This window comes from Saccopteryx bilineata, chromosome 3, assembly GCF_036850765.1.
Source record: "Saccopteryx bilineata isolate mSacBil1 chromosome 3, mSacBil1_pri_phased_curated, whole genome shotgun sequence".
Taxonomy (NCBI): domain Eukaryota; kingdom Metazoa; phylum Chordata; class Mammalia; order Chiroptera; family Emballonuridae; genus Saccopteryx; species Saccopteryx bilineata.
In genome coordinates, this window is record NC_089492.1 from 47,426,153 (window position 1) to 47,441,071 (window position 14,919).

A 14,919-nucleotide genomic window follows, 5' to 3' on the forward strand; every position below is an offset into this window, starting at 1 on the left:
GTAATATATGTTTACATTTATTTAAATATATAAATCAATGTGTATGTAGTCATCAATAAGTGAGGGTTTTTGCGAAGTACCCGTATGTCCATTGTTGATCATCTTCCTTCAATACAGGAAATTTTTCTGTTTATTCTTGCTGTGTGTTGGTGATTAATATTACATTATCTTTTTTATTTGAATAATGAACCCAGCCCAAATTCTCTTACAGAAGTGTTTTACCTATCAGGTTTTATTATTGAATACAACTCTGAACACATCTTACATTTAACTGTTTCCCATTGTTTCCCAAGCAATTTTACGTTCCTGTCCACCCCAGTGACATAGCTCATTGCCTTTTTTGTATCCCCGGCACCTAGCACTTTGCTAGGTAGAAGGTGAAACAAGTAATTGGTACATATTTATGGAGTAAGTAAATTAAGAGAGAATGAAAGGAAGTCATACTGGTGTTAGAGTAGTGTATATTTCTTTTTCTTTTTCTTTTTAGAAAGAGAGGCAGAGAGAGTTACAGATAGGGACAAGCAGGCAAGAAGGGGGGAAAGAGATAAGAAGCATCAATTTTTTGTTGCGACACCTTAGTTGTTCATTGATTGCTTTCTCATATGTGCCTTGACCAGGGTGGTGGATGGCTGCCGCCAAGCCAGTTACCACATGCCCAATCCGGTGACCCTGCTCTCAAGGTGGTGAGCCTGCGTTCAAGCTGCGACCTTGGGGTTTTGAATCTGGATCTTCTGTGTCCCATGTCAATGCTCTATTACTGTGTCACGGCATGGTCCGGCAAGCATATACAGTATTTCTAAGAAGCAGAAAACTGAGCTTCTAAGAAACCTTTAAAAAATGCTTTACTGACTTATGGAAATTGATCCTTTAGGTAGAAAATGTAATGTCAAAAAAGTTAAAATCTGAATGTTTTACCTTTTAGCTCTGATTGGAATATATAAAATATAAATGATGGAACTATCGTGAAACTTTTCTTTTAAGTTAACTTAATGCATTTTTATTTATTAAACAGAGGTGGGCTTGCAGAAAGACTAAATGGACTGCAGAATAGAGAGAGATCTGCCATTTCTTTGTGGAGACATCAATGTGTTTCTTACCAGAAGACACTTTCAGGTAAGGCTTGCACTGGCACCTGTGGGTGTGGGTAAAATATATGCCAGTTAAACATATTTTACATTAAAATGCATGAAGTTGGTCATTACTGTTTTTATCACTTTATTTTTCTCGAGGACTTCTATAGGTCTCAGAAATTGTTCCAAAGATTAGCTTATTCTTATGTCTTAATGATTCTTCCCTATACAGGATCTGATATTTTAACAGAAGACTTACTCATTTTTAAAACATTTATTTATTGATTGCTTTGATATAGTGAAAGAGAGAGGGAGAGAAGCATTCATTTGTTGTTGCACTTAGTTGTGCATTCATTGTATGCTTCTTGTATTCCCTGACAAGGGATCAAACTGCAACTTTGGTGTTTTGGGACAACACTCTAACTGACTGAGCCAACCAGCCAGGGCCAGCAGAAGATTTATTCTTAAAGATCTGACTTGGAGTATTCTATATTAGAACTTTTCCATGGTGTATGTAATCCAGTAGCTTTCAGACTTTTTGACTGCAACCAATAGTAAGAAATAATACATCTTATCTATCAATACACATATGACATTCACACATACAAATACATATCCCTGAAACCACTAATCTTAGTACATGTTATATAGTCTGCATTTTGTTTTATTTTTACCATAATCCTAATTCCATTAAATTGACTCAGGTCTTTCTAATGATTTGCAACATGCATTTTAAAAGTTGCTACCACAAGCAAGTGACTGAAACTCATGTTACTAAGCAGATTATAATATATGTAAAATGTTTTACACACCAAGGAAAGCTCTCTCTCTTATGAGACGTTGTACTTTTTCATGGCTTCTACTTGAATGATGTCTCTATCTTGAGGGAAAAGGCAGGTGGGCATTGTCAGCTATTCTACATCTACTGTTAATAGTCATCTCTCCAAAGAAGGGCATGTAATATACAATAACTAAGATGTGGAAGCACCCTGAGTGGCCATCAGTGGATGACTGGATAAAGAAGTGGTACATATATGCAATGGAATATTACTCAGCCCTGAAGAGGAATTCAGTCTTGCCATTTACAACAACGTGGATGGACCTAAGGGGTATTGTGCCAAGTGAAATATAACAGAGAAAGACAAATAATGTATGTTTTCACTTATATGTAGAATTTAAAAAGCAAAATTAATAAAACAGACACAAAGTCTTAGACACAGAGGAAAAATCAATAGTTGCCAAAAGAGAGGATGGTTGGGTCGTCTGGGTGAAAGGAGTGAGTAGGTTAAGAGGTACAGATTGGCAGTTACAAAACACGGGGATGAGGTCACCAGCTTGAGCATGGGATCACTGGCTTGAGCATGGAATCATAGACGTAATCCTATGGTCACTGATTTGAGCCCAAGGTTGCTGGCTTGAGCAAGGGGTCACTCGCTCTGCTGTAGCCCCCCACCCCTGGCAAGGCACATATGAGAAAACAATCAATGAACAACTAAGGTTCTGAAACAAAGAATTAATGCTTCTCATCTCTCTCCCTGTCTGTCTGTCCCTATCTGTCCCTCTCTCTGTTTCTATCTCTGTCACACACATAAAAAAACAACAACAAAAAACCACACACACACACACAGAACAGGGGGATGTAAGTACAGCATAGGGAATAATAGTCAGTAATACTGTATATATGTGTTATGTATTTATAATTTGGTTAATCCCTTCATCTTGGATCCTATCCCTTCTTCTCCTTCCCTCTGACAGCTGTCCATCTGTTTCCTGTGACCCTGCCTCTGTTTCTATTTTGGCTTCTCAGTTTATTGTGTTCATTGAATTCCATATATAAGTGACATGATATGGTATTTGTCCTTATCTGGCAGGCTTATTTCAGTTAGTATAATAATCTCCAGGTCCATTCATGCTGTTGCAAAAGATAAGATTTCTTTCTATTTTATACTATATAGTATTCCATTGTGTAAATGTACCACAGCTATTTATCTACTCATCTACTGATAGACACTTGAGCTGTTTCCAGATCTCGGCTATTGTAAACAATGCTGCAATGAACATGGGAGTGAATATCTTTTGAATTAGTGTTTAAAAATTTTTATTTATTTATTTATTCATTTTAGAGAGGAGAGGGAGAGACAGAGAGAGAGAGAGAGAGGAGAGACAGAGAGAGAGAAGGGGAGAGGAGCTGGAAGCATCAACTTTAATATATGCCTTGACCAGGCAAGCCCAGGGTTTCGAACTGGCGACCTCAGCATTTCCAGGTCGACGCTTTATCCACTGCGCCCCCACAGGTCAGGCCTGAATTAGTGTTTTAGAATTTTTAGGATATATTCCTAGAAGTGAAATAGCTGAGTCATAAGGCAGTCCCATTTCTAATATTTTGAGGAAATGCCATACTGTTTCCTATAGTAGCTGCATAAGTGTGCATTCCCACCAGCAGTGCAGGAGGGTTCCCTTTTCTCTACACCCTCGCCAGCACTTGCTGTTGATTTGTTAATGAAAGCCATTCTGTGAGGTGATATTTCATTGCTGTTTTAATTTGCATTTGTTTGATGATTGGTGACACTGAACATTTTTTCATATGCCTGTTGGCCATCTGTATGTCCTCTCTGGAGAAGTGTCTATTTAGGTCCTTTGCCCAGTTTTTAATTGGATTGTTTACCTTTCTGATGTTGAGTTTTATAAGTTCTTTGTAAATTTTTGTTAACCCCTTATCAGATATATCAGCAAATATGTTCTCTCAAAGAGTAGGTTGTCTTTTTATTTTGTTAATGGTATATTTTGGTATGCAAAGGCTTTTTTGGTTGAAATAGTTCCATTTGTTTATTTATTTCTTTGTTTCCCTTGTCCATGAGGACATATCGGCAAAAATATTGAATGTCGGATATTTTATTGTGTATGTTTATTCTAATATTTTTATGGTTTTGTGACTTACATTTAAGTCTTATCCATTTTGAGTTTATTTATGTGAACGGAGTAAATTGGTGATATAGTTTTATTATTATTCTTTTGCATGTACCTGTCCAATTTTTCCAACACCGTTTATTAAAGAGACTGTCTTTACTTCATCATATACATTGTATACTCTTGCTTCCTTTGTTATATATTACTTGACCATAAAGATGTGGATTTATTTCTAGGTTCTCTGTTCTATTCTATTGATCTGTATACCTGTTCCTATATGCCAGTACTAGGCTTTTTTTTTATTACAATGGCCTTATAGTATAGCTTGATATCAGGAAGTGTGATTCCTACTGCTTTGCTCTTCATTTTTATGATTGCTGAGGCTATTCAGGTTCTTCTTGGTTCTATATAAAGTTTTGGAATATTCTAGATCTGTGAAGTATGACTTTTGTATTTTTGTAGGAATTGCATTGAATCTATACATTGCTTTGGATAGTATTGACATTCTAATGATGTTAATTCTTCCTATCCATGAACATGGTATATTCTTCTACTTGTTTGTATCTTCTGTAATTTCTCTTTTCAGTGTCTTATACTAGTTAAATTTATTCGTAGATGCTCTATTTTTTTGTAATGCAAATGATGTTTTTTCCTTAATTTCTCTTTTTGACAGTTCATTATTGGTGAGTGAAATTGCCACTGAATTCTGAATATTTTATATTATATATTATCACTTTGCCAAATTCATTATCAGTTCTAGTAGTTTTTTGGTAGAGACTTTAGGGTTTTCTTTGTACAGTAACCTGTCATTAGCAAATAATGACAGTTTACTTTCTAATTTGGATGCCTTTTATTTCTTCTTGTCTGATTAATGTGACTAGGACTTTCAGTACTATGTTGAATAAGAGTGGTAAAAGGAGGCACTTCTGTCTCATTACTGATCTTAAGTGCATTGCTTTCTTTATTTTTGTGACAGAGACAGAGAAGGACAAAGAGAGGGACAGATAGAGACAGACAGGAAGGGAGAGAGAGAGATGAGAAGCATCAATTCTTTGTTGCGGCACCTTATTTGTTCATTGATTGCTTTCTCATATGTGCCTTGACCAAATGACCCCTTGCTCAAGCCAGTGACCTTGGGCTCAAGCTGGTGAGCCTTGCTCAAATCAAATGAGCCCACACTCAAGCCGGCAACCTGAGGGTTTCGAACCTGGGTCCTCTGCATCCCACTTCAGTGCTCTATCCACTGCACCACAGCCTGGTCAGGCAAGGGGATTGCTTTTAATTTTTGTTTATTGAGTGTGATGTTGTCTGTTGGTTTGTTATATATAGCCTTTATTTTGTTGAAATATGTTGCCTGTATTTCCACTTTTCTGAGAGTTCTGATCATAAATGGGTGCTGGATTTTATCAAATGCTTTTTTTGTATCTGTTGATATGATCATGTGATTTTTATCCATTTTATTTATGTGATGAATCACGTTTATTGATTTGTAAATATTGTACCAGCCTCGCCTCCCCAGAAAAAAATCACACATGATTATGGTATATGATCTTTTTAATGTATTGCTGGGTCTGGTTTACTAATATGTTGTTAAGAATTTTAGCATCTGTGTTCATCAGGGATATTGGCCTATAAGTATTCTTTCTTTGTGGTGTCTTTACCTGGTTTTGGAATTAATATAAGGCATGCCTTATAAAAGAAGGTTCGAAGTCTTCCCTTATATTGAATTTTTTGGAATAACTTGAGAAGAATAGGTGTTAGTTCTTCTTTGACTGTTTGGTAAGATTTGTCATTGAAGCCAACCAGTCCAGGACTTTTGTTTACTGGGAATTTTTTTTTATAACTATTTCAATTTGATTTCTTGTTATTGGTTTGCTCTGGTTTGCTGATTCTTCCACATTCATTTTTGAAGATTATGTGTTTCTAGGAATTTATCCATTTCTAGGTTGTCCAATTCTTTGGCATATAGTTCTTCCTAGTTTTTTCTTACAATCCTTTGAATTTCTGTGATACCAGTTGTTACTTCTCATTTGTTTATTTATTTAGGTCCTCTTGCTTTTGATGAGTCTAGTTAAAGATTCATCTATCTTGTTTACCTCTTCAAAGAACCAGATCTTGGTTTTGTTGATCTCTTGTATCTTTTATTTTTATTCTGATCTATATTATTTTCTTCCCTCTACTTTTTCTGGGCTTTGTTTATTTATTTATTTATTTTAATTCTTTTAGGTGTTTATTTGAAATATTTTTGCCCTGGCCAGTTGGCGCAGCAGTAGAGCATTGGCCCAGCATGTGGATGTCCCACCTTTGATTCCCAGTCAGGGCACACAGTAGAAGCGACCATCTGATTTTCCACCATCCCCCTCCTCCTTCTCTTTCTCTCTCTCTCTTGCCCTCCTCCCCTCCTGCAGCCATGGCTCAAATAGTTCAAGCAAAGTTGGCCCCGGACACTGAGTATGGCTTTGTGGCCTCACCTCAGGTGCTAAAATAGCTCAGTTACTGAGCAACAGAGCAGTGGTACCAGGTGGGCAGAGCATCACCAAGTTGGGGAATTGCTGGTTTGATCCTGGTCAGGGCACATGCAGAGTTTGTCTCTCTGCCTCCCTGTCTCTCACTTAATAAAAAAAAAATTTTGAAATGAAAAAAGAAAATTTTCTTGCTTCTTGAAGTATGCCAGTAATGCTATGAACTTCCCTCTCTGGACTTCTTTCACTATGTCCTATAGATTTTGGGTTATTTTGTGTTAATTTCCATTTTCTTATTGGACCTGTTGGATTTCTTCCTTGTTCTCACTGTTAACCCATTAATTATTTAATAATATGCTATTTAGCCTCCAAGTGTTTGAATATTTTTCAGTTTTTCTATTGTAGTGGGTTTCTAATTTTATGTCATTGTGATCAGAGAAGATGCTTGATATAGTTTCAATCTTCATAAATTTATTTAGACTTGTTTTGTGTCCTAACATGGGATCTACCCTAGAGAATATACCATGTGCACTTGGAAAGAATATATATTCTGGTGCTTTGGGGTGAAATCTTTTGAAGATATCAATTAAATCTAGTTAATTTAGTATGTCATTAAAGGCCACTGTTTCTTTGTTAATTTTCTGTCTGGAGGATATATGCATTGATGTCAGTGGGATGTTAAAAATTCCATATTATTACTGTATTGCTATCAACTTTTCCTTATATGTCTATCAAAATTGGCTTTTTATATTTAGGTGCTTCTTATTTGTGTGCATAAATATTTACAATGTTTATATTCTCTTACTGGATTACTCCCTCTATCATTTTGTAATTACCTTCTTTGTCAATTATTATACCCTTTGTTTTAAAGACTATTTTGTCAGATAAAAATATTGCTACCCCAGCATTTTGTTTTTTATTTTCATTTCCATTTGTATGGAGTATTTTTTTCCATTCTTTCACTTCCAGTCTATGTATATCTTTTGTTCTGAGGTGCATCACTTCTACACAGCATATATATGGGTCATGTTTTCTTATCAATTCAGCTACCATATGACTTTTGATTGGAGCATTTAATCCATTTGTATTTACGGTTATTACTGATATGTACTTATTTATTGCCATTTATTCTTTAAAGTTATAATCCTCTTTTTCTCAATTTCTTTACTCTTCTTATAGCAGGCCTTTTAACATTTTTTGCTAAACTGGTTTGATGGTAATGAACTCCTTTAGCTTTTTTTTTGGGCTGGGAAACGTGCTTCAATTTAAATGATAGCTTTGCTGGATAGTGTAGTCTTGGTTGTGGGTTCTTGTTTTGTATCACTGAATATTCTTGCCAATATCTTCTGGCCTAAAATGTTTTTGTTGAGAAATCAAATGTCATCTTAAGTGGGGCTCCTTTTATCGTTAATAAATTGCTTTTCTCTTGCTACTTTTAAGATTCTATTTTTGGCCTGACCAGGTGGTGTCATAGTGGTTAGAATGTCAGACTGTAATGTGGAGGACACAGGTTCGAAACCCCAGGGTCGCCAGCTTAAGTGTGGGCTCATCCGGGTTAAGCGTGGACTCACTAGCTTGAGCATGAAGTCTCTGGCTTGAGCATGGGATCATAGACATGACCCCATGGTCGTTGGCTTGATCCCAAAGATTACTGGCTTGAAGCCCAAGGTTGCTGGCTTGAGCCCAAGATCACTGGCTTAAGCAAGGGGGTCACTTGCTCTGCTGTGGCCCGTGGTCAAGGCACATATGAAAAAGCAGTTAATAAACAACTAAGATGCTGCAACGAAGAACTGATGCTTCTCATCTCTCTCCCCTCCTTTTTGTCTGTCCCTATCTGTCCCTCTCTCTAACTCTGTCAATAAAAAAAATTTTTTTTTCTTTTACTCTTATCATTGGCGTTTTGACTATGATGTGTCATGGTGTAGACCCTTTTTGATTCAGCCTTAAAGGGGGACTGTCTGTGTTTCCTGAGCTTGTGTGACTTTTTTTTTTCATCAGATTAGGAAAGTTTTCAGCTATTATGTCTTCAAACAAATTCTCTATCCCTTGTTCATTCTATTCTCCTTTAGGAGCCCATGTTATGCAGATATTGTTTCACTTGATGTTGTCTCAAGAGGTCTTTAGAGTTTCCTCAGTCTTCTTTAGCCTCTTTTCTTTTTGTTCCTCTGCTTCTGTTTTTATGTTTATCTTGCCCTCTTAATCAGTGGTCCCCAACCTTTTTTGGGCCTCGGACTGGTTTAATGTCAGAAAATATTTTCACGGACTGGCCTTTAGGGTGGGATGGATAAATGCACAAAATAAAATTATGCGACCAGTATAAAAACTGGTATTTTAAAATATAATTGTCGAACTTATGAGACAAGTGTCAAAAGTGAGTCTTAGACGGATGTAACAGAGGGAATCTGGTCATTTTTTAAAAATAAAACATCGTTCAGACTTAAATATAAATAAAATGGAAATAATGTAAGTTATTTATTCTTTCTCTGCGGACTGGTACCAAATGACCCACGGACCGATACCAGCCCGGGGGTTGGGGACCACTGCTCTAAATCACTGATTTAGTCCTCTACTTTATCCAGCCTGCTGTTGATTCCTTCTAGTGCAGTCTTCATTTCAGTAATTGTATTAGCCATCTGACTGGTTATTTTTAATGTCCTTTTAATGATTGCTGTCTCTTTGTTTTAAGTTCTTACGAAGAGCATTCATCATTGCCCTCAGATCCTTGAACATTCTAATAACCATTATTTTAAACTCTGCATCTGGTAGTTTGGTTGCCTCCATTGCATTTAATTCTTTTTCCGGGGATTTCTTTTCTGATTCATTTGAGGCTCCTTCCTTCAGATTAGTTAGAACTCCAGTTTTGTCCTGGGAAGAGGCAAGTAGAAACGTCTGTTCGCCTACTCCTTCGCCATCTTGAATCTCTCCTTTTTCTTGAGGAGACTAACAAATGCATTGTTACAATTTTGTTGATATTTTTAATTGTGTTTTTAGTCTCTTTTTTATTTATTTCTGCTCTGATCTTTATTACTGCCTTCTTTTTACTTACTTTGGGCTTTTTTGTTCTTTACCTGTTTCTTGTAGATGTATATTTAGTTAGTTTATTTGATATATTTTTTGTATTTCTTGAGGTAGGCCTGTACTCTATAAATTTTCTTCTTTTGTTGTGCCCCAAAGATTTTACATTGTTGTGTCCATTTTCATTTGTTTCAACATATATATTATACATGTATATAATATATATCATATATTTTAATTTTTTTATTAGCCTGTTGATTGCTTAGTTGTGTATTGTTTTGCCTCCACATTTTTGTGACTTTTCCAGTTTGATAAATTTCTTATTACTTAGATCTGTTAAATTCTTACATTGGAATATTGTAATAAGTGATGCCATTGTCTTCCTTTACTTGATATAACTTATTATAATCATATATTAGGGAGAACATTTCACTCTTTGATGTTTTGTCCACTTTTTGGACTTGCAGAAAAATGTTTTGTTTTTTTTTCAAGATGAAACATTTTTTCTATGCCTATATAATTTGTAGTAGTGGAAAAAACAAAAGAAAATCTTAAATAGAAGCTATACTTTCAAGACCTAAAATTTATTAAAACAAGAAATTTAGTGATAGATTTATTAAAATATCATTATTATTAATCTAAATTTCTCAGTTTCTCTATCCAAAATGAGTATAATAGTAGTCCCTCTCTTTAGAGCTTGTGCTATCAATAAATGTACTAATGCAAGCACTTACTAGGTGGTGGGGGAAAAAAGACACTGCATTCTTCTTTTTTCTTCTCAATTTATTTAAGCCTTTATTTAAAATGTATGTGTACCAAATATTTGGTAGAAGTAGGGAAAGAAAGTCTTTATCTGTGTGAAATAAAGCAATAGGTTTAGGGGAAAAAGTACCTAAAATATCATCAAATAAGATTTTTTATCATTGAAGTTATTGGGTTGACACCAGTTAACAGAATTACACAGGTTTCAGGTGGCCTATTTTACACACATCTCTGCATCACATTGTTCACATCCCCCCCCAGTCAAGTCGTCATCCACCGCCGTTCTTCTTCCCATTTCCCCTCAGTCACTGCCCTGTTTTCCACATTCATGAGTTTTTTTCTTTTTTTTTTTTGTCCTTTTTGTTAATTTTCTCCACCCTATCATGTAGCCTACCTCTCCTGATTGCTGTCAGCCTGCTCTCAATGTATGAGTCTGTCTCTGTTTTGCTTGTTAGTTCATTTTATTCATTAGCTTCTACATATGAGTGAAATTATATGGTATTTATCTTTTTTTTTTTTTTACTGGCTTAATTCACTTAGCATAATACTCTCCAGATCCATCCATGCTGTCACAAAGGTAAGATTTTCTTCTTTTTTTTTATGACCATGTAGTATTCCATTGTGTAAATTTACCACAGCTTTTTAATATTCTCATCTACTGATGGACTCCTGGGATGTTTCCAGATGTTTGGTATTGTAAAGAACGTGCAATGAGCATAGGGATTAACATGTTCTTTTGAATTAGTGTTTTGGGATTCGTAGGATATATTCCAGAAATAGAATTACTGGGTCATAAGGCAGTTTTGTTTTTAATTTTTTGAGGAAATCTATACTGTACTCAAGTGCCATTTTTTTCCTAGAACTGTGTCTTATTTTTGCTTCTAAAAGAATATTTTATGATCTGAAAAGGTGATATACTTTAGTTTACATCATTGCTTCCCATGAGGAGCTTAAAGCTCTTTATACATCACACTTCATTTATTTTCTCTAGAGCCTTGAGGGTATTGATGCAGGAGCTTGTTTTTCATTTATGAGGAGGAGGAAAGTCAGGTAGAGAAATGAGGGTGGCTTGTGAAAATAGCTCCAGTCATTTCCCTTGAGGGCCTGTCCAGCTGTTCATTCCAATGACTGCATTATCTTGAGGTCGCTTTCATTGCTACCTGAGAGTAGTTCAGAAGTCATTACGGACAGCATTTCCTTTTCTCTTGTAGGGTTTTATTGTACCTTTGGGTTTTCAAGATACCACAGTCAGAATCCCATTTTATTACTTATGTACTCACAAGGTTAATTTTGATTCAACAGTGAATTTATCAGGCTTGGCTTCCTTTCTAGATTTAGAAATCTAGGAATTAGTAGTAATTTTATGAACCACATCTTGTTTTTTGTTCTACATGTTAACTATAGTATATCTCACTGAGTCTGTATTTACTTCTTTAGATATAAGAAATTATGATTCACAAAAGTCATCTTTAGATTGTTGTTATTTAAGTTTGAGACTTTTCTTCCCACATTTGTCCTCTTTGAGGAATACTGTTTAATTACTTCATAGTTAAGGAGGGGGTGTGGATCTTGCTATTAATTTGAAATGTTTGAGTAAGTGTCTCAAACACATGTTTATAACTTTTTTCAAAATTTTTTATTTTGAGAAGATGGTATATTTAGAAGGAACTAATGCATTTGTAAGAAATTTAAAGTAGAATGATTTCTTGAGGTCTTTCACCTAGTTTCCCCCAATGATAGCATCTATTCTAACTATAGTTGATTGCACAACCAAGATTTTGATCCAGGATGCAGTTCACCCATGCACTCATGTATGTGTGTGCAGTTTGTTTATATAATTTTTCTACTATGTTGATTCATGTGCCCACCACCGCAGTCTGGATACTGAGCAGTTTTTTCATCACCATAATGATGCTACCCTACCCTTTGATAGCCACAGTCACCTGTTTTCTACCCTTCTTTCTGATTCCATGTGAACATTAATCTGTTCACCTATTCCTAGTTTTGTGATCTCAAAAATATTATAAATGGAATAATACAGCATGTAACTATTTGAGATGGGCCTCTTTCATTGGGCATAATTTTCTCAAGATTCATCCAAGTGTGTATGTATTAATAAAGCCTCTTCTTATTTGTGAGTAGTATCATGATATGATTTACTGCAGTTTGTTTAACTGTGCACCCATTTAAGGACATTTGGATCATTGGGCTATTACAAGTAAAGATGCTATGAACATTTGCATGCATGTTTTTAAGTGAACTCAGGTTTTTTTCTGCTATAAACGATCAAGGGTGCAATGCTAGTTGTTACAGTAAGTGCAACATGCATTTACTATAACAACATGAGATTGCATATCAATATCAAATATTTCAATGAATATGTCTCATACATCTTCTGACTTATATTTTTAGTACCTTTGGTTTGTAGATTTTCACTTTTCTTTCTTCATGAATAGCTCACTTTTCCAGGCTATTTTGTAACTTCCACTTATACCATTTAATAATCAGTTTTGTTTTTCTTTTTTGTGTCTTCTAGTATATTTTGGTATAAAAGACATATATCTCAAGGTTCTTCACACTTGACTAAATTTTAAATATGTACCTATTTTACTAGCTATTCTTTTCTGATGCAGTAAGTATGGTTTGAGTTTGGTTGTTTGTAGAACAAAGAATATGTGCTAGACACTATAGCCAGTATACATGCATGTATTAGATGACACAAAGAGAAGAGAGAGAGGCAGAGGACATACACCTGAAGGTCACGATTGTATTTTATCTCCAATGTAATGCCTTGGAATTATGAATCTTTAAATATGGCTGTGAAATAGAGAATAGTTGATTATATAGGAGATAACTATTTCCATCACTTCTCTTCAGGAATGGCTTTATTTTTTCTTGTTTTTTGAAGGAAATGGGTTTCCAACACTGCTTTGTTGTGCTTTCCACATTTACCTGGCTGACAATGTCCAGTATTCATCCAGTAATATTCAAATCATTTCACATGAGTATTAGCTCATTTTATCTTCACAAGGCCATTCTGGTTAGGTTTTTTGCTCCTATTTTAGAGACAAAAGAAATGTGGACAGCTGTGGCCCCATGTGCCTAGTAGTAGGTGGCAGAGCCAGTTTACGTCAGACAGCCTCAGTGGCCCATGATCATGGCCCATCTCTTTCTAGGTACATGTTTGAGAGGCAAATCCAGGCAGGCACTGAGAACATGAGCCAGTGATGTGACAGTTCTGTAAATGTGAATGTAACGAAATATGCACCAATTTCCTTGTTCAGCCTCTCTTTAGTAACAGTACCACAAATATTTTCACAGTATGTTTGATATCTAAATCAGTGATTCTCAGCCTTTTTACACTTGGGAACCAGTGAAAATAGAATTATTTCGGGAACTGCTAAGGCAGAAATCACCCTGAGTATAAGCAAATTCAACTAAGATCATTGGGTCTGTAATGTTCATACAGTATCAGGGTGGTTAACTCTTTTGTGGACCTGCACAAAATATCTGGTTCATGGACTGGTGGTTGAAAAACACTGATCTAAATTTTTAAAACCAAAACCACTTACATATACTTTGAAGTGAAACATACCAAAGAACTCCTTGAATTGTCCAGGAAGAATGTAAAAAGAGAAAATAAAAAGTGAAATCTCTCGCTTGACCTGTGGTGGCGCACTGGATAAAGCGTCGACCTGGAACACTGAGGTCGCCGGTTCAAAACCCTGGGCTTGCCTGGTCAAGGCACATATGGGAGTTGATGCTTCCTGCTCCTCCCTCCCCCTTCTCTCTCTCTCTCTCTCTCTCTCTCTCTCTCTCTCTCTCTCTCTCATTCTCTCCTCTCTAAAAATTAATAAAGAAAAATTTTTTAAAAAAGTGAAATCTCTAAAAGCAATGGGCTTCAGATAAATTATTTTTCATGAGATATTTTTTTCTAAAAGTTCCATCTAAATGTAATATAGAAGATTGTGGGGTGGGGTGAGGAAGAAGCAAAATCAATGAAGTGCAGTAGCTTTTAGTATTGTCCAAAGCAGAATTCTCTCTAACTTATTTTTCTCAACTTGTCATTTTCAAGTATACTAAGAATGGTCACTGTTTATGTTTGGGCGTGCATGCAAATAGACCTCCCTTTGCTATGCCAGTGAGGGTGTAAATACAGTAAGCTTTCCATGAATGTATACACATGTGTATGTGTTCTAAAGTAAGAAATATGTGTCTTGAACCTGGGTTAATATTATAAGAGCAGAGAATTAACTTCATTTTTATATTGGTATTAGTACTTAGTAGCTTTTGTGGTAGAATTTTTGCCACTGAGTCATGGTCATCTGAAACTTTGTAAAGTATAGATCACAAAATACTGTTATCTTCTGTCAATGCCTTTTCAAGCACTGCTCAACAGCATGTTGATATTGCTGCCTGAGAAACTTGGCTTTTCACTTACTGCACTAGCCAGTCCCTTGGTGTTGCTCCAAACACTGTTGGTAGACAGCCCACGCAGGCTCACCTACATTAGGTTCTGAATCTCCTTAAAGCAAATTCACACAAAGCCAACTTCCATTTTCTATCAGCTAACCTAACCATGCACTAGCCATTAGTGCATCTCTTAAAAATTAATAAGTTCAGATTTCAGAAGTTCTTATATTTTTTCTGTGTTTTATAATCTAATTTTCTAGCCTTTTTGCATTCTAGATCATTATTTCCTT

General features: G+C 35.6%; 1 protein-coding gene across 2 annotated transcripts in view; it reads left to right on the forward strand.

Annotated features, from left to right (window-relative positions):
• Positions 1–14,919, forward strand: part of SPIDR (scaffold protein involved in DNA repair) — a 451,079-nt gene that overhangs the window by 203,976 nt on the left and 232,184 nt on the right. For both annotated transcript variants that reach the window (XM_066266094.1, XM_066266093.1), the window contains one exon: positions 1,013–1,113. In XM_066266094.1, the coding sequence (XP_066122191.1) occupies positions 1,013–1,113 (101 nt within the window). The remainder of the gene's footprint in view (positions 1–1,012; positions 1,114–14,919) is intronic.